The 20,341-nt window shown below is 37.4% G+C and overlaps 2 protein-coding genes and 1 pseudogene across 2 annotated transcripts; 1 reads left to right on the top strand and 2 right to left on the bottom strand.

Moving 5' to 3' along the window:
* Nucleotides 1-9,573: 9,573 nt before the first annotated feature.
* On the top strand, nucleotides 9,574-10,791 carry LOC132165009 (chitinase 1 pseudogene; annotated as a pseudogene).
* A 176-nt stretch (nucleotides 10,792-10,967) lies between these two features.
* Nucleotides 10,968-14,776, bottom strand: LOC132166691 (putative indole-3-pyruvate monooxygenase YUCCA10). The gene is made up of 4 exons (XM_059577556.2): nucleotides 14,133-14,776; nucleotides 12,260-12,493; nucleotides 11,438-11,560; nucleotides 10,968-11,347 (listed from the first exon to the last, which is right to left on the bottom strand). Exons 1-4 carry the CDS (start codon nucleotides 14,739-14,741, stop codon nucleotides 11,171-11,173), a joined length of 1,143 nt encoding a protein of 380 aa, XP_059433539.1. The 5' UTR covers nucleotides 14,742-14,776; the 3' UTR covers nucleotides 10,968-11,170.
* A 1,783-nt stretch (nucleotides 14,777-16,559) lies between these two features.
* On the bottom strand, nucleotides 16,560-17,357 carry LOC148583107 (uncharacterized). The gene has a single exon (XM_088511560.1). It carries the CDS (start codon nucleotides 17,355-17,357, stop codon nucleotides 16,560-16,562), a length of 798 nt encoding a protein of 265 aa, XP_088367686.1.
* Nucleotides 17,358-20,341: the final 2,984 nt, after the last annotated feature.

Genomic DNA, 20,341 nt, shown 5'->3' with positions numbered 1-20,341 from the left:
AGGTCCAGTTACTTAGTGAAAAGCTTATTAATGATTTTATTATTATTATTATTATTATTATTATTATTATTATTATTATTATTATTATTAATTTATGCCAAAGTATCCAACCAACAAGTCAGCCAGTTTCACCCAAGATAGAGAAACATACACATCAAATTCACATGTCATTCCCCACAAATTATGTGTTAATGTGCTTGTGTCAGATTAGATCAAACAGGTGAATTCTCAAATGCCTAAAGTAAGTAGCCAAACTGAAAAACTTTATCATCAGATCATGTGTTAAAAATTTTAAGCTCACCAATGAAAGTCAAATCACATTTTTTTCAGATCAATCAAAATTTTAAGATAAAACATGAACATGCAACATTTTTCAAAAAAATAGGGACAAAGTGTATGTAAATGTCTCCCATACCCCCAAACTTAAATTACACATTGTCTCCAATGTGTGTATAACATGGAAAGATCTTGCCCGAGAGATGAAAAAATTGGCTGGAATAGATATGGCTCGTAGCATACCCCCAAACTTGAATGCAAGTACACTTGTCCCTGAAAACCAAAACACTAAAACAACAAAAAACAAAAAGAAATAAAAATAAAAATAAAATGAAAAAAAATCAAAGAAATAAAAAGGATATGCTATGGGGTGCCTCCCATGAGCGCTAAGTTTAATATCTTCAACTAGACTGTTGTCCTCCTCTTAAACTTGAAGCACCAGTCATTTTTTCTCTTGCACCAAAGAGAATGAATTTTTCCTATTGTAGGGTGATTCCAAATGTCTGTAAATAGGGGTGGATCACTTTGATTCTTCTCAAACAGTTTCTCATTTGGAAGGGAATTGTAAATTGTGATAATATAATGAGAATTCTTAGGGAGTTTTTCCATCTTGATGTCTTCAATTTGCTCATTTGGTAGCTCTAACAGACTGCTCTCCTGGCTTCCTGGTGTTTTAGGAATAAGAGCTAATGTTGAAGAAGTTTCAGTGCTCTCTTCTTCTTCTCGATGTGGCTCCTGTGGAACTTCAATTTGCTCCCTTTCCTTTATTCCACTTGATTTTCAACCACTTCTCCACTCCCATGTGTGGTGATAGCTTGCTCATGATAATAAGTACACTCATCCTCCATGTAGTGTCCGTTAGGATTGGGCCACCAATTGACGTTGACATTCTTCTTCTTGGTATTGTTGAGGCCAATTGATGGGAGATGGCTCCTCCTCATGATAGTGTTGAGACCAATTGATGAGAGATGGCTCCTCTTCATGATATTGTTGAAGGCAATTGATGGGAGAGGGCTCCTCTTGGTATGCTTCTAACTTGGCAATGTATTCTAGCAATTGCATATTGGCCTCACTGTGGCTAATAAAGGAGTATGATTGACCATAGAATTGTGGAGATGACTCATCTTCATGATAGCAAATACTCTCTTCCTCCATATAATGTCCATGATCAGGAGTGGTCACCGACTGACTTTGGCACTCTTCTTCTTCTTCATTAAGGATATTAGCTTCGTGTTTGGGGTGTGCCTTCATTTTCTCAATTACTTGACGTGTCCTATTGGTCAACACTCTGATCTTATATAAAAACTCTTCAAAAACCACAGGAGGAGGTGGTTCAGCCTGATATTGCTGTTGTGGAGCTGATTGAGAGGAATATGAATGATCATAGAACTACATATTTGATTGATGATGCAGTTCATGAAATTGTGGAGCATGATTTTAAGGAGCTTGAGCTTGCCAGGAGAAATTAGACTGTTGGCTCCATGCTGGGTTAAAGGAATCTAAATAGCCGTCGTCCCCCGGTCTAGAGAATGATGTGTTCATATGCCCATAAGAATAGTTAGAAAATTGTCTTGTCAAAGGACAATCTCTAACATGGTGATACGGGTTATGGCAATATAAACATGGTCCATGAGGTGTTGAAATGTTTCCCCACATGAGTAAAACAACAAAAAGAAAATTAAATAACAAAACAAAAATAAAAAGAAAAAGAAAAAGAAAGACTCACAAACTACCTGAAGTGCTGGAACGTAGGTGCTGCCTAATAGTATGCTTGATTACATTGGTTGGTGCGCTCGATCGCACTCGAGGTAGAACTACAAAACAGAAAAGAAAACACAGCGTCTTTGGCGCGGCTGTTTGGCTTTGCGCTTGATCGCCCTGCAGTAGTGCGCTCGATTGCACCGCTGCAGAACAGAACTAAAATTCTAAAAACAGTAACAATGAAATTAAAATAAAATAAAATTAACTAAGGGAAAAAAAATTCTAAACAAAATTAAACAATCCCTGGCAACGACGCCAAAAACTTGTGCCAAATACTACATAAATTAATAGATAATATTTGGTACGTTTTACTCGCAAGTGCACAAGATCAAAACAATAGTATAGGGTGCAAGTACGAGATCCTTCCCATGGGGATTGTTGATTTTGTTTAGAATTTATTTTTTTAAATTAAAATATCAACTTTGTCACAAAATTGATATTATGAAAAATAAATAAAGATAAATGAAAAGGTAGGGCTTTGACATCCACCACTATCATGCTCAATAATATAACAATATGCTAATATTCCAATCATATTATGAATACCTAATGTTTGCCAACCTAAGGGCATGGGTGTCAACTCTTTAAGTTATGATCTCCCTAAGTAACGAATTAGGTATGAGTGTCTACTCTAATTCTTTTCTTTCTCAAAGGATTTAACATGAGTGTCTACTAAATTGTTCATTGAAAAAGCATAAATTTATAGAAATCGACAAACACATGAGGCTTATGGCATGGGTGTCTACTCTCGGTTCCCCATGTTGATTAACCCAAGAACCCATGAGGAGATTCTTTTGTCACTCTATTAAGCCCAGGACTCGATCATCTAAATTGAGTTAAACAACTAATCCATACCACATGCATATGTTGATCAGACACATTCATATGAGGAATTCGATAAAATATGAATTATTTAAGTTAAGCATGACAATATAATTATTACAAAGGCGTCAATATTGAAATATTAAAGAAACACAATTAGGGCTTCAATCTACCCCTACTAAAGTATTTAGTTATACATAATTAAAATAAAGGAAAAAAGAAAGAACCGAAAACCGCTCCTAGAAGTAACCTCCAAATTCTCCTCTCAAAGTTAGCATATAAAAATTTGTCTATTGAATGGTGTCTTGAGTTGTGAGGCTTAGAGGTCTATTTATAGGGCTTAGGAGAGTTCTAGAACCCCTAATAATCCTGGAAATTCGAAGGTCTAGGTCCTATTACAACTAGGACTTGGAAAACCTAGTTTGGGAAGGAAAAAGAGTCTTGCCGCGTGTTTGAATTTTCTCCAGCACCCGAGTGCGCTCGATCGCAGCACATTTGCGCCTTGTCGCACTCCTGCGATCGAGTCTTCATGCAGTGCCTACATTGATTCTTATTGCCCCCCTCCTCATTGCATTAGGGTTTCTTGGTTCATCAACACCCCTTTGTCTGAGTTTTTTAGGTGTGCTACGAGTTGACCTCGATTTGGGTGGCTCAATTTTAGGTTGGTTGCTTCTAGGCCATCAGTCTTCACCTGGCATAGGGTAGACAACGTAGTCATATGCCTTCAAGTATTTCTCCCTACTGTAGTACTCACTAAGATATTCAAAAAGGTCTCCACCTTGGTGTAAAATGGCTAAAATAACATGAGAACATGGGATACCAGTTATATCCCATTTCCTGCAGGCATAAGTTCTACCATCCACATCTACAACAAACCTTTTCCCGAGGCACTCAACTTCAAACATACATTCACCAACATATGTACACCAATAGTGACTGGCTTCATCCTATTCTTTTTCTAGCTTCCTCCTAATCTTTAACCCTAAGGCCTCCTCCACTGAATTGATCAACTCCTTCTTCCTCACATTCCTTCTCATTAACTTACATCTAATTCTTTCCAATATGCTCAAGATTGTCTAGTCACGGAACTTTTTGATCAAAGAATTGAAACTTTCACATGTATTGTTGTGTAAGGGGCCAGACTTGACATTTGTATTGAACCGGCCCCTACACCATGTGTTGGAGTCAATCTTCTCCAAGTAGGCATATGCATCCTTACTAATCCTCTTTATCTTATCCATTACTCTGTAGAACTCTATCTATGTGTAGGATGTGGCAGCTTTCCAAAGAATATCCTTCAATAGCACCCCCCGATGACCTTCTGCCTAACACATGTACGATGCTCAGAGTCCGGACATACTTGTTCTAGGCTTGGAATAAGGCCCTGCACAATAGTTGAAAACATTATTAGCTACATTACACTAAACACTCAGGAGAAATTACCTTTTCCCCCATCAACTACTACGCATTGTCAATTTCCCCCCATGAACTATTAGCCTTACTACCCGACCCTATTAGACTACCATTTTCTTTCCAAAACCCCTCTTCCACCAGTCACACTTGTTAAATTGGATGAAATATTCTCTTTTAGACGTTAAATTTCATTAAAAGATAGAAATGCCCCCAAATAAAAAATTCAAACAAAAAATATAGGGATAGCTTCAGTTTAGACCCTTAAATTATCACCCGATTTGACAAGCTCCCCCTCCTGGTATATCGGTTCGGTCGAAGTCGGTAAATGACCTGTAATCGGTAACCAATTAATCTGCCCACCCCTAAATGTAGTTGTTTAAATTAAAAATCAATCTGTGTAATATAAAAACAATAATAATAATAATTAAGAGATTATTGAGATAGGACAAAATAACAATTTAGTCTCTGTAATCAAATTCCATCAAATACTTGACGAATTCCATTAGTGTATCATGTCGTCACCAATAAAATGATGATATGTGTCATTCTTAATTAAAAGTAAACAAATATATTAAATATATCAATATATAAATTATTTTTTATTTTTTATTTTTTTAAAAATGAGGGGTGACTACTAGTTGGGGGAGGGGGTTACCAACGAGCCACCCCCAGAAATGGCTAGGGCTAGCTTGCCGCCACCCTCCGACCCATGAAGGTGGCGCACGGCCACCCCCAGCCACCCTGGGGTGTCTCGCGTGCCACCCTAGAGGTGGGGGTGGCCTTTGGGCCACCCTTGATCTGGTTGGGGGTTGGCCGCTTGCCACCCTAGCCACCCTAGAGGTGGTCGAGGGTGGTGCGCGGCCACCCCCCGACCCACGGGGATGGCTCATGGGCCACCCCTAGCAAGATTTGGGAGTGGCCCGACGGCCACCCCACCTGAGGGGTGGCACACAAGCCAACCCAGGGTGGTCGGGGGTGGCCGCGAGCCACCCCAGGGTGGTCGGGGTTGGCCGCGCGCCACCCTTGTGGGTCGCGGGTTGGCGGCGAGCCACCCCTGGCCACTTCTAGGGGTGGCTCATTGGCCACCCTCTCCCCCAAAGAGGGTGGCTGCCGCCCTATTTTTTTTTTAAAAAAATTAATTTATAAATTTTATATATTTATATTTTTTTGGTAACTTCCTTTAGACTCCTGAATTACCACGCGATTTGAGAAGCTTTCGAAACATCAAAATCTCTTAATTTAGACCCTTGAACTTTTAATTGTAATCAATTTGAACTCCTCGGTCAAATTTAGCCGTTAACTTTCCAGATCTACCCCTAAAAAGACCAAAATATCCCTGATTTTTTTTAAACTTTATTTTTATTTTATTTTTTAATTTGGAATTAAGGGTAAATTTTGGATTTTATAAAAGATTCAGGGGTATAAATGTCATTGTCTCAGTTTTAACATTTAAAATCTGATGAAGGTGTTCGAATTAATTGCAATTGAAAGTTTAGGGGTCCAAATTGAGAGGTTTTGAAGTTTGGGAGGCTTCTCAAATTACTTGATAATTCAGTGATTTAAAGTGAAGTTACCCCCTTTTAATATATAAAATTCACTCATGTTCGTAATACAAACTTCCACATTTATTTAAAATATGAGAATTTCATATTTTAGAAAATATAAGGGGATTTAGATCCAACGCTATCACGACCATGTTAAATCCATTTGATTGTGGTTAAAAAAGTCCCAATGATTTAATAAAGTTTGGATGACAAATAATCGCGTGCATTGATTGTGTGATTGTTCGAGTAATCGTGAGCAATTTAAGAGAGCGCATGATAGACTATAGTCCTAGTAAATAAATACGATGTACATTTCTTACAAATTAGATTATACTTCAGGAATGAAAAATACAAGATTTTTTTATTGATGTTATTAAAAAAATATGTGAGATATGTTATTAAAAAATAAAAAAGACAAAAAATTTCTAGGATTAGAGGAAAATAAAAAGGAGGTGAGAAGTACATGTTATTAAAAAAAAATTGTAGAAATTTCTTTAGAATTGTGTTGGAGGAAAATTCTCCCAACATAGTCTCTAAAAGTGATATATGTCCCTTTACATTTGAGAAACATATGTTTTTTTTATCCCCTTTTCCCCCTCTCTCCCTTTGAATAGAAAGGAGAAAAAAAAAAGAAAAAAAAAAAAGAAAAAGAGAAACATATGTTTTTTAATAGCATGTGATTTTCTCATGTTTTTTTTTTTTTAATAAAATCAATAAAAAGAAATTAGAAAAAAAAAATATATGCTTCTCATATATTTTTTGTTGTTAAAAAAAAATGTAAGGAACACATGATATTTTTAGAGACTAAATTTTTTTTTTTTAAAAAAAAATTTCTACACTCAGTTCATAAGAAATTTATGTCCACATTTTTGTGGTGGAAAACGTTTTGATAAGTGCTGCGACGTGATATGGGATTTGAGTAGCTATTTTTGGGTATGAGAGACTAGAGGTGTACAAGTGGGTGGTTATTAATTGCCTAAAAATCGCTTACTGCTTTTGTAGGCGGTTGAAAAAATTCGATAACTGTCTAAGACGGGGTGGCTAGCGGTTTAATGATGTCGCTTTGGTGCGTTTGATATAGGGTTTTTGTTTTGATTTTAATTAAATTGATCTTTATTCATTAAAAAAAAAAATCAATAATAATAATAATATTCTTGAGCTTTGTGATATTTTGGAGCCTTCTAATTATTTTAAAAATGTCTAAAATCATCTAAAATAGGCCCTAAAAGGAAGCTCGAAGAAGGCCTAATACACTAAAATATGCCTAAAATGCTCATTTCTAAAAAATTGGTTGTGCAGTGTGGTTATGAGTTTCAATAACCACTAACCGCAGTTATTTTAAAACCTAGATGCCTAAAGCAGAGCGGTTGCGATTATAAAAAATAAAAAATTGCCTAAGGCAGTTTCAGTTAATGGTTAAGGATAATAACCAATAACCGCAATAGCTTGTACACCCCTACGAGATATCACAATTCTCTACTTAAGGTAGAAGAACACTACAATACTTTACTTGGGGCAAGATAATACCACAATTTGACTAATTCTTTATCTGATTTCCTATTAACAACAAAATAATATTTAACTAAAAATACAAGTAGATAACACCTAAAGTGATAACACCTAAGGACCGAATATTCAAATTCAAATAAATTACTCTAATCCTACTGCTCTCGTCTCAAAGTAGAGCTCCCTTGAGAAATTTTTTCTCTCTTCTCACTCCTTCACAATTTCATCCACTCCTTCATCTACTTGCCTTCCACCATGGAACCCCAACTGGCATACATATACAACCTCATTTCCCAAACAAAATCCCTCAAATTGGTGGATAACCCTCATCTCCTGCCTACGGCCCACTGCGACCATCCTGGTAGGATGCATTATATCCCTATGCACAATCCAAAATCCAAAATTAGGAAATCCTTCCAAAACTTCTGGACATTCTTGAATAACCTCTCCTTTGCAAGCATTGTTGATAATAAATTCCTATTTTATTTCAAAAACCTTCAGGAGTTATAGAAAAGTCATTGAGCTTGGCCTTGACTATCCGGGGTCACCCTCTGGTTTTGAAAGCTTGGACGATTAGGGCACACAAGTCATACTGCCTTATGAAAACCCTATTGGGGATATATAATGTCTTAAAATCCAAGTTTATTGTAAGACATTTTAGTTGATATTGAATAATGTTGTTATTTATTGATTTATTTAATTTAGCATATAACATATAATCCATTTACAAGCTTATTTTTATTAATTATACACCATATGCATGTAAATGGTCAATGAATTGTATTGAATATGGCTTATGGTCATACAAGAAGATCTTAAACCATAAACCTTATCAGTTCATAATATATTGTTCGTAGTCAATGGGACTGGACATTCTATTGTATAAGACTGTAACACATCAACATTCCATTCGCAATCAATGGACGAGACATGTCTAATTGTGCATTGTGTTGGACTCTTAAATTGAACCCATTTTCTATTAGTAGATTAGTTGAGAGTTAGCCCCTTAGTAAGACCCAAGTAGTTAGGTGTTGAGTATATATATATATATAGATCACTAGGGCTGAAATAGCGGACGGTTAATAATCACTCACTAACCCCTAACCGTTAACCCCTAACTGTCTAATTGCCTAACCACTTTTGAAAGCGGTTAGAAAAAATTGCTAACCGCTAACCGCTATATATATATATATATATATATATATGAAATAACGTGTTTTTTTTTTAATTTTTTTTAAAAGCAGTTAGCAGTTATTAACTGTTTTTTTAACCGCTAATTAATTACCGGTTATTAAATAATTACTAAACGCCTAGGTAATTGCGGTTAGCGGTTTTAGTTAATAACCATTAACCATAACCGTCTTTTCACCCTTATAATACTAATGAGAGGATTGTACGAAAATTGAACATGAATATGAAAGCCCATTTCCTTTCTTGTTAATCAATTACACAACCCATTTCCAAAACCATTCATCTATCCATTCTTCTTCACAGTTTACATATTCAATGACATTCAAAAAAATAAATAAATAAAGAAGCCCATCACAAAATAAGCCCATTACAATATACAATATTGGGGGCTAAAGGGCTATATTTGGGCCAAGCTTAATTGGTTGATATTGGGTACACCATAATCTAATAACGTTTATCAAAAGCATCGAATTCCTTGAAGACTGGCCATTTGTCGTGGCCACATCCTAGCGTTAAGCGATCGAATTCGGCTTTCTTCCTAGCTAGCAAAATCGCTGCCGTTCAATTTTGGTCATCAAATTCTGGACGGCTTCTATAAAAAAATGATGCTGTATGCTAGCAAATATTGGATCATTAGCATAAACCTGGATGTTCTCACAAAGCAATTGCATAAGTCGGTGCTGACATATTCCTTAGAAACAACAACATTACAAAAATATACGACTTCTTGTAGCTTTCACCAAGTTGTCTACAAATGAACGACCATTTTTGCTCCATTTGTCAAATCAGAAATACCACAATGTTTTGGCCGGCTTACGTATCAAGTAGAAAAACCATATAAAGTATAATTGATTTCTTGGTCCACAAATTCGATCACACAAACATGCCAAGAAGGATGATCAACCTTCATCTCCATCTCCTCCCTATTGCTCTAATCACATTCATCTTACCACGAATTTGTGGTAATTAATGCTAATCATATATTAATTATCATTTTTTTTTCTCTCTCTATGCATATTCTAAGCTATATATTTTCCGTGGGCTTATAGATGGGAAGGTGATGATGGAGTACATTGGAGCCAGCGGCATTCCAGTCACATTTGCTCCTGTTCCGATTGAAGATGGGATTGACTTCCATTTCATACTTAGCTTTGCAATCGATGCAGACCCATCATGGAAGCCCAAGAACGGCAAATTCTCACCATATTGGGTTGAGACATTAACCCCAGCCTCTGTCGCAGCTGTCAAGGCACGCCCCCCCAACATAAAAGCCTTAGCTAGCCTCTCCCGCTGAAGCCTCGGCCGAAAAGTTCTTCGTTGGTATGTACCGTTAAATCTCCATTTATTTTAAAAGTTAGGTTGAATACCTTTTTGGTATTTGGGTTTTAACGCCTCTTATTTTTTTTTACCTAGGTTTCATTTTGTATCATAAATGATACCTAGGTTATAGCTAAATATTGAAATAGTAATTCTGTCTATTGACCCTGGGGGTGGTTCAGCCACTCCCTAATTGCATTTTGAGGTGAAAATCTGTTAATTTTATTAATGGAAGATGGACAGAGATACCATCTCCGTATTTAGTTATAACTTAAGTATTATCTATGATACAAAATGAAACCTAAATGAGAAAAAAATAAAGGCACTAAAAATGTATTTAACTCTTAAAAGTTTAAAGTTATAATAAATAGTTTATTTAATTTATTTAATTTATATTATAACAGGTATGATCCTGTAGACCCGGCCTCGTCTTTGGATATCTAATGCTTTCTCATCCCTCCAACCCATAGTCACCAAATACCATCTTGATGGCATCGACATTGACTATGAAAATTTCCCAAAACACAACTCAACTTTTGCTTATTGCATGGGGGAGCTCATGATTACCAAGCTGAAGAACCAAAGCATCATTTCCATAGCTACAATTGCACCCTTTTATTCAACTGCAATACCCTATGTCCTGCTCTTCAATGGCTATGGAGATGTCATTGATCATGTTAACTACCAATTCTACACCGACAAGGTGACTACTCCTCAGGGATACTTGAAAACCTTTAGGCTTCGTGCTAGGCAATTTGATAGGGAGAAATTGCTGCCTAGCTATGAAGTCAATGGAAGAGGAATTCAAGGGGATCCATTCTTTGAAGCATTGGATCTTTTGAAGGAAAATGGATTTGAAGTTAATGGGGTGATGATCTTCTCTGCTGATGCTTCTTCTTCCAATAACTTCTACTATGAGAGGAAATCACAAGCTTTCTTGCTCAACTCTACTAGTTTGTAATTAATGGAGGATTTTTCTCCTGACATTAATTTGTTTGCTTATTATGATATATGGTTGTCTTTTTTCTTTTATTGGCACGTACTTTAACCATTTAATCATATGCTGATACGTGTCAAGAAGTTGTAAAAGAGTTGTCATCAAATATATCTCGACGTCATTGAAAAATTCATGTGCAAAGGCGGGGGAGAGCTGCCATCTATTTATTAAACCATAAAACTTTTACACACGTTATTTAGGTTTAACATAATATATACATAGTACCACTTAGACGTACGTCCGACAATATATATAATAGACCACACTAACATAATTTCGACAACCAACACCAACTTATTTATATTAAACAAGTACACAAAAGTTCAAAGGTTCTCCAATGCTTCTATTTTCTGGCGCTTAAAACCTTTTCAACATCATTGGCTATGGCCTGTGCATCCATCGCAATCCCATAGAGCCCTCTCTTTGACAATCCAGCACAATACAGGCCATTCTCTCCCTTCCAGTGACATGGGAAACTATTTTTTGGCATTCCTTCATCATTAAGAGCATATTTGTAATCCTACAAAAAAATATTTAATTAAAAAAAATTAATCTTCAGCCTATATATAGGAGATGTAACTAAAGGGTGAAAGAAAGTGCATATATATGCCTTCAGCCAGTGATTAGCTGAGCTTCGATAACCAGTGGCGAAGACAATTGTATCAAACTTTCTCTCAGTGCCATCGTTGAAAACCACTTTGTCTTTCTTAATACTCGATATCTCTGGGACAATCTGTCAAAATAGCAACAGAAATTACAGAATATTGCATGTAATATATATATATATATATGCATATATATTAATTAGAATATTTTAAAAATATGAATAGCAATAAAGATGCATCAATAATGTCATCAATAAAGATGATATTATTTCTTAAGTATCATGATAATCTAAAATTAGTTCCCCAATATATTAATTAATCATCCGGATCAGGATCCCTACAATTTTAGAAAAATTATAAATTCTCAAATTCTGAAATTTAGACTATTTTTATGTATGGAAAAGCTTAGGAAAATGCTACCTATTAAAAAAAGGTGGTATGTTAACGTTACAGTTAAAAATTGAGTATCTTTTCATCTGGTATATATCGAAATGCTTGCTCTTTATGTTGTAAAAAAAGTTTGAGCCAAATATTGTATTTTGATTTTATGAAGAATATGCGTAACTTCAAAAGTGAAGAAGCTTTTTGGAAGGAAAATTCTTTTTGACTGCTTCGATTACATGCAAATAATTTAATATGTGACATTTTAAAAGAGTTTGGATGCTTAGAAATTGCCTAAATTTCGTAATTTGAAAATTTACCGTTTTAGAGAAATTTATAAGAATCCTAATCCGCCGTTTTTATCTTCATCTTCATAAAGGAGAATTATGATTTTATCTTTGTCTTCATGAATTATTAAAAAAAAAAAAAAATGTAAATCTACCTACCTGTATCTCTCCACCTTGGATCTTTTTGATAGTCCCAACGTCGATGACTGGAGATCTTCCTGTTATAGCTTTCTGAGTGAAGGGGCCTATTTTTGGTCGATGAATCCCAAATTTGGATAGATCTCCATATATGAAATTAGCATGCATTATGACCAGAGCATCCACCACATAAACTGGGAGATATTTCAGTAAGGACATTCCTCGAGCAACCGACTCTTTGGTGAGCACATGAAACTGCAACCAATTAATTACATATTACATTATTATTATTATTTTTTTTGAAGAAGAATATTTCAATCTCTTATTAAAGCTCAAAAAGAGCAAATCAGGAAAAGAGGAGAGTCCCCTCCTTCCTAATAATATCACCAATGCATGGTGGAATACAATGCCACCAACATATATAAGTGACATGGGTACAAGCCTCCTTTGCTAGATTATGGGCAGCGGAATTTGCTCCCCTTGGAACATGAACAAAACTAGATATTGCGAGTTCACTCCTAGAACTCTTCACATCTTCTACGAAATGTCGATAGCTACTCTTGCACGTTTCAGTAGAATTAATGGCCTTCACCACCGTTAGCGAATCTCCCTCAAATATTACATTTTCAAAACCCATCTCCTTTGCAAATATCACAGCGTGAAGGGCAGCAAAGGCTTCAGCCACCGTAGGATCCACTATTGTCTTCTTCTTGAATCCACAAGCCGCCATAAATTGCCCATTTGCATCCCTTGCTAGGAGTCCAATCCCAACACAAGATTTTTTTTTTTAATCTATGGCAGCATCCCATACTACCATAGATAAAAAAAAATCTTGTGTTGGGATTGGACTCCTAGCAAGGGATGCAAATGGGCAATTTAGGGATACATATTACATTATTAATAATTAAATAACTATAAACAAATATTAATTACTAGAATATATGATTAATGAAGAAGAAAGTTGGGTATTAACTTCTACTAATTAGCGGTATTAATTACAACTTTAATTTATTACGTTACAAATTATTTATGAACTTAATTATCTGTCTCGATCTATGCAATAGTTACTATACGTTACTCACTAAACATAATTAACTTTACCTTTATGTTTAATGAAATAGATTTCTATTGGCCAGCACACACTCCAAATAGCAACTGGAGAGAGAGAGAGAGAGAGGGGGGGTGGGGTGCATGCATGCAAGACAAATAAGTCCTTAATTATTTATTTGCCTTAAAAGACCAAAAAGATGAAAAGTAGCTATATTGGCATGTAGTTCGTCTATTTTGGCAGGACTTGCTGCCTTGCTACTTGGAGGGGTTCATTTCCTTTAAGTGAAACCAACATTTGCCTAAACCTATAATTAATTTCACAGTTGTCAAGCTGCATGCAAATGAGGAGAGAAACGCTTTTCTAAGCTTAATAATTGTCTCTTATAGCCCTCAACAAGATAAAACAAGCTAATGCTTTGCACTGAAAGCAAACAATGGCATATATATATTAACCGAGGGCGAAGCAATTTTTTTTTTAATTTTATTTCTTAGCTCAAAATCCCCCATGCAAGCAACCCTAAATAAGAGACAAAAATCTATATATAAAAAAGAGGGTACGTATGAGTTGTGTGAGAGGAATTAGTCGGGAAATGTTGCTAATAATTAAATTGATTTTGTCACTTAGCCTTGGTGACTATGAAGCATCATGCCATCTAAGGTTAGATTCCTTTTTAGAGCAAGTAATTTTTTGGAGCTACACTCGCGGACAAAATCCCAATCTTTATCTGACCTGTGTGGGAAGCGTTTTGCACAGTGTCTCGAAAATCTAGTTGAGGCAAAACCCCCTATATCTTAGTTAAAATAATAATAATAATAATGAAACTCTTGTGGAGAGAAATCTTACCGGACTTCTAACAACAATGTAGGGTTTGGCTTCGAAGATGGAGAGGTCATAAGCAATCTCCATCCCAGAATTTCCACATCCAACAACCAAAACATCCTTGTTTTGATATTTCAAACCCGATCTGTAGTGGTTGGAATGTACTATCTCTCCCCTATAGCTGTCCAACCCAGGCAGATCAGGAATGAAACCCTCACTGTTCTCCCCCGAGGCAATGACTAAGAATTCAGCAACATAAACCTCCACCTTCCCTGCAATGGAGTTCTTAGCTTCAACCCTCCATTTCCTCCCAACTTTGTCATACAAAGCCGACTGAACGGAGCGGAAATAACGAGGACAGATGTTAAAATGGGAGACATAATCGTCTATGTAGTGAAGAAAAGCATCTTTAGGAAGAAATGTTGGGGTTTTGGGTGGGTGTGGCATAAACGGCAGGGAACAAAATTCCTTAGCCAAATGGAGACCACATCGGTCATAGGTTCTTTTTTTCCAAAGAGAAGCATAGCAATCTTCCCTTTCAAGGATAACATAGGGGATGGAATGGCGGGTCAAGCAAGCTGCAGTTGCAAGGCCTGAAGGGCCAGCTCCTACTATCACTACTGTTATCTCCATGGCAACAACTGGGAGCTCAAGGACTTGTTCTCTAGTGCCCGGATATGGAGCTTCTTCCACTGCTATTTCCTACTTATAATGGATGAGGGGGGAGGGATTAATGACAGAATCTGGGACATTTGTTGTATGATTTATGCATAATGGAATATATATTTTTTTTTAATGGTTATCTTGAATCCTTTGCATCTAGTGCATGCAGGATGCCAATCTTCCACGTAACCAATGGTATTGGCTAGGTAGTGGGTGAACTGTCTCCGCTAGGGCTGTTAAGAGAGCAAGCCGCTTGCTCGCGAGCTCGGACTCGGCTCATGTTCGACTTGAATATTAAATGAAGCGTTTCATGAATACGAATCCTGGCTTAAATATTAAACGAGCTAGCTCGGCTTGACTCGGCTAAGTTCCTGAGCAGCTCGTATAAAGCTTGAATTGGAAGTTATTCACATAATTCCTCATATTAATATTAAAAATTGATAATTTTTTTTTTTTTTTCTAATAGTATCATTTTATTATAAAATGATGCATATCCTCTCTCTTCGAAACAAAGTGCCTTACTGTATTGACTCGGGCTCTATATTTTGTTAGCCAGACTAAGCAAATGTTCATATGCAAGCTAGCTTCTTAAGCCGTTTAAGAGTACTTGAAGTTTAAATTTATAATAAAAAAATAAATTAATAAATTAAATTAAATATAAGAGCCAGCTCGTGAATTGGCTCGGGTCGGCTTGACTTATTATGAGCTCGAGCTCGAGCTCGATTTTTTGGCTCGAGTAAAATTTAAACAAGCCGAGCCTAAACAAGGGAAGCTCGCTCAAACTCGGGTCGTTTACACTTCTAATCTCCACATGAGAGTGTACGTACTCTTATTTAATTAGGGTGTGTTTGATATTGTAATTTTATAGACAAAATGTGTGATTTTAAACCAAATCGGAGAAAATAGATTGTTTGGAATTGTATTTTTTAAGAAATTGCGATTTGAAAGATGGGTTTTTTTGGAAAAAAAAAACACACACACAAGTTTTAAATGCTAAATTGTGATTTTAAAGGCCAAATTGCTATTTTGTCAAATTGTTAACTGCGTTTTTAAAAATCATGTTTTAAAATTGCACATTGTAAAATCGTACTGTTTAAAATTATAAACCCAAATGGATTCTTAGAAGATAAGTAATATTGCTAGAAATAAGACTTTTGTCTCCCTCTTGTTCTTTCAAATGTGATGTGACTTTTACAATTACGAGTAGATTTTGATCCAATGGTAATTTTAGAAGTTACATCATCTTAAAGAGACAAAAGTCTTCCTTCGAGCATTACTCTTAATAGATTGTTATATGATTGTTATACAGTTGAGATGGTGTGGCAATAAAACTCAACTATTGATTTTTTTTTTTGTTAGTACTGATCTAATGGTTGATTTTTACTACTACATTAGAGCATTATTTACAGCCTTACCAACTTTTTTTTGGTTATTTTGTTGAGGTAATTTGGTGAAAGTGGCTAAAAATTCCCCTTTTCATCCTCAACATTTTAATGAGAAAAAAAATGGTCAATGAATAGTACTATTAATAGTGAGTACTGCTCACTCACTTATAGAATAAAAAACTAATTTCTCTCTCCCTTTCAATTTTGTCGTTTCTCTCTCATCCTTTAATAGTTAGAGAAAAAAATAAACAAATCTTTGACAAATAATATTTAAATGAGATAGTGAAAGTTAACTGTTAAAATAATAATGCTGGGATGTTAAAAAAAAGTGAGTAGTTTTTTTTTTTTTTTTTTTTTTTTTTTTTTTTTTTTGAGTAATAGGTATCAATTTCTCATTATAAAATCAAGGAGTTTGAGCAAATTGCTCCAACAGAAGTAGGTCCCGAATACAATTCGGTGGTTCCCCCCACAAGTGAGTCACCTCATGCTGTACAGCATACTTGGCTAACACGTGGGCTACATTATTTCCTACATTATTTCCTTCCCTCTTAACATGCGACATCTTCCATTGGGAAACATAGAGAAGTTGCTGCTTGATATCCTCCAGCATGTGGCCTAGTCTGCTGCAGTCCACCTCTCCATTATTCACTGCCATCACCACCTCCTTCGTGTCACCTTCAAAGTGGACCCTCGAGAGCCCCACCTCAGTGCACCAGGTAATTGCCATCAACGCTGCAGTAGCTTCAGCCTCCTTAGGAGTTGGATAGCCACGACAAAACATGCTCCTAGCCACAACCAGCTTGCCTGTGGAATCCCGAACCACCATAGCACACCCCATCAGACCCCGGTCAGCCGCCAGTGAAGCATCCCAATTCGCCTTTACCCAATCTTGTCGAGGAGCGAACCAGCGGATTGGAGACAATTCCCTTGTTGACATCAAGGATGAGTCCCTCACCTGCTGGACCTGCTGAACCTCTGTAATCGCCCTAAGCGTCGTCTGGAAAAGAGTGTGTGGTGAAGTCATCTTCCCGTTGAAAACTACTTCATTTCTTCTCAGCCAGATACGTCTGGCTAGGCCAGCAAACTGCACCATTTCCACCTGTCCACAACTGTTCAAAAAGCTCATAAAGACATGCTTGAAGCTCGGTTCAGAGAAAGAACTATTTTGGATTCTTCGACTAGCCATACACCATACATCCATGGCAGACGGGCAATGCCAAAGAACATGAAATGCAGTCTCCTCGGCCAAACCGCACAACGGGCATGAGGAATCTGAGATGATGGATCGTCGACACAGATTTCCTTTAGTAGGGAGGATATCATGGCTGGCTCTCCACAGAAAATTTTTCTCTGAATTTGGGATTGGCAAAGCCCACAATTTCTTCCAGAAAACTCCAGACCCCTCCCCTTATGATGAGCTTTCCGCCTTTCCACTGCTCTCAATTTCCTGTTGGATAAAATACGCACTTTTGACGGTAAACCGTCCAGTTGCCGAGCCCCTCCAAATGAGTGTATCCGGTTGGTTTGTGCAGCTAGGTGTTATAGTCAAAATCAGTCGGACCTCCTCCGGGGTGAAAAGAGTTTCCAACAGGTTGGTATTCCACCATTTTGTTTCCTCCACCCATAATTCGCTAACCGTAGCATTCGGATGCAGCCTGCTAGTCGGAGAGCTGATACGGTATGTGGTAGGAGAAGGAAGCCATCTGTCCTTCCAAATCCTAACTGTAGACCCATTTCCAATTCTCCACACCAAACCCTCTTTTAGGAGATCACAAGAAGTATGGATGCTTCTCCATGCAAAAGAAGGCCTTCTTCCCACTTGTGCTTCCAAAATAGATGTTTCAGGATAGTATTTGTATTTCATCACATTTGCCACTAGGCTGTCCGGGTGGTTCCATAGTCTCCAACTTTGTTTGCTCAAAAGAGCTTTATTAAAGCATGTAAAGTCACGGAATCCCATACCTCCCGAAGCTTTAGGGTGACTCATACGACACCAACTCATCCAATGTACCCCGGAATCTCTCCCGTTTTGACTCCACCAAAATTTGCGCATAAGCGCATTAATCTCCGCACATAAAACTTTCGGGAGGAAGAATAGACTCATACAGTAAGTGGGGATAGCTTGAATTACTGCTTTAAGTAAAATCTCCTTTCCGGCCTGTGACAAAAATTTCAATTTCCAATCGGATAGCCGCTTTCTAACTCTATCAATAATTCCTTTGAAAGCATTAACTCTAGATTTTCCCACCAGGATTGGGAGACCCAAGTAAGTGTCAAAATTTTATGTGGCTGGAATACCTGCAACTTCCAAAATTGCTGCTTTATCCTCAGAAGAAGTATTCCTACTAAAGAAGATGGATGTCTTATTATTATTAAGGCGTTGACCCGAAGCCTCCTCATAACATCGAAGCACATTTGTCAAGGAATTCCATTGAAGAATATTTGACTTACAAAAGAGGAGACTATCATCTGCAAAGAAAAGGTGGCTTATCCGAGGTCCCTTTTTAGACGTGGGAACCCCTGACAAAACCCCCTCTCCGTGAGCTTTTGTCAATAGAGAACTTAAGGCCTCCGCACACAAAAGGAAAAGGTAAGGTGATATTGAGTCACCTTGCCGTAAACCCCTCTTCGGTGTTATGGACCCATACGGTAGACCATTCACTACAACTGCATAATTGACCGTCGTAACACACATCATTATTAGGTCAATCCACCTTCGGCCAAAACCCAACTTAGACATAACTGCTTCAAGGAACCTCCACTCCACTCTATCGTATGCCTTGCTCATATCCAACTTTATAGCCATAAACCCCTGTTTTCCTCTCATCCGAGAATGCATCGTATGAAGTGCCTCATATGCCACCAACACATTATCCGTGATTAGGCGCTCAGGAATAAACGCGCTTTGAACCGGAGATATAATAAAAGACAGAATCTTCTTTAATCTATTGGCGAGGACCTTGGAGATCACCTTATCGAGGACATTGCAGAGACTTATGGGCCTAAAGTCAGTGACACTTATTGGGTTTTTCTTTTTAGGGATAAGCGCAATATGGGTCCTATTTAAAAAGTGGGGCATAATACCAGAGTTGAGGGTGCCAAGCACTACTTTACAGATATCCTCACCCACAGTATCCTAATGAGTCTGAAAAAAACCTGCAGGGAATCTATCCGGACCCGGGGCTTTGGTAGGAGCCATTTGGTTGAGAGTGAGCGACACCTCCTCCGCCAAGAAGGGTTTTAATAGGGAAGTATTCATTTCATCCGTCACCTTTTTTTCCAGTGGTTGAAGGCATGAGTCCAAATCCCCTCCTGATGAAGAAGTGAATAAGGAATTAAAATAATTTACAAAAGCATTCTTTACCTCCTCATCGGTTTCACATGGTTGATTATGTTCATCCATAATGCTAGCTATGAAATTTTTCTTCTTGCGGGCAGTTGCGCATGCATGAAAATATCTCGTATTCCGATCACCACCCTTTAACCATTCAGTTTTGGCCCGCTGTTTCCAGTACAAATCTGATTTCTCCATCAGAATTTGCAACTCACTTCTGACTTGGAACATCTGGACGTCACAGCCTACCGCATTACTTCCCTGCAATTTTTGGAGCCGATTATACAAGTCTGCAATCTTGGCTGTATATGACCCATTTTGGCCCACTCTCCATGTGCGTAAATCCTGTCTGCACCTCCCCAGATTTTTCTCAATACCTTCCCATCCCCTTTCTGCAACTGGTGAGTCAGCCCATGCATTTTTGATGACCTCCCGATACCCCTCCTCCATCACCCACTGTGTCTCGTACCGGAAGGAAGTTTTTGCTCTTTCTCCCATTCTCGCCGCCGACATATAGAGGATTAAGGGGGCATGATCAGACCAGGTTGACCCCAACACTACTACTTCCGCCTCCGGAAAAAGATCCTTCCAACTAGAGTTTGCGACCCCTCTATCCAGACGTTCTTTTATAAAATCTGGACTATGTCGAAAATTACACCAAGTGTATTTAGCCCCTCTGAATCCTAAGTCCGATAGATCGCAATTTGCAAGAGTTTGTTGGAAGGCCAACATCTAGCTTATGGGACGTCTACTCCCTCCCCATTTTTCAGATAAAAATAATATCTCATTAAAATCTCCGATGCAAACCCAAGGGGCGGGATTAATATTTTTCAGGTACTCGAGGAGTGCCC

Source organism: Corylus avellana, chromosome 11 (assembly GCF_965113065.1).
Source record: "Corylus avellana chromosome 11, dhCorAvel1.hap1.2, whole genome shotgun sequence".
In the NCBI taxonomy this organism is placed as follows: domain Eukaryota; kingdom Viridiplantae; phylum Streptophyta; class Magnoliopsida; order Fagales; family Betulaceae; genus Corylus; species Corylus avellana.
This window is presented reverse-complemented; position numbering and strand designations above follow the sequence as displayed.

Bases quoted from the DNA above. Each gene is read 5' to 3' on its own strand.
- LOC132166691 (XM_059577556.2), bottom strand. From the start codon at position 14,741: ATGGAGATAACAGTAGTGATAGTAGGAGCTGGCCCTTCAGGCCTTGCA. The intron at 12,494-14,132 runs GTAAGATTTCTC...AATTGGTTGCAG, and splicing joins ACATTGTTGTTAGAAGTCCG to TTTCATGTGCTCACCAAAGA. The intron at 11,348-11,437 runs GCATATATATGC...ATTTTTTTGTAG, and splicing joins CAGCTAATCACTGGCTGAAG to GATTACAAATATGCTCTTAA.
- LOC148583107 (XM_088511560.1), bottom strand. From the start codon at position 17,357: ATGGATGTATGGTGTATGGCTAGTCGAAGAATCCAAAATAGTTCTTTC.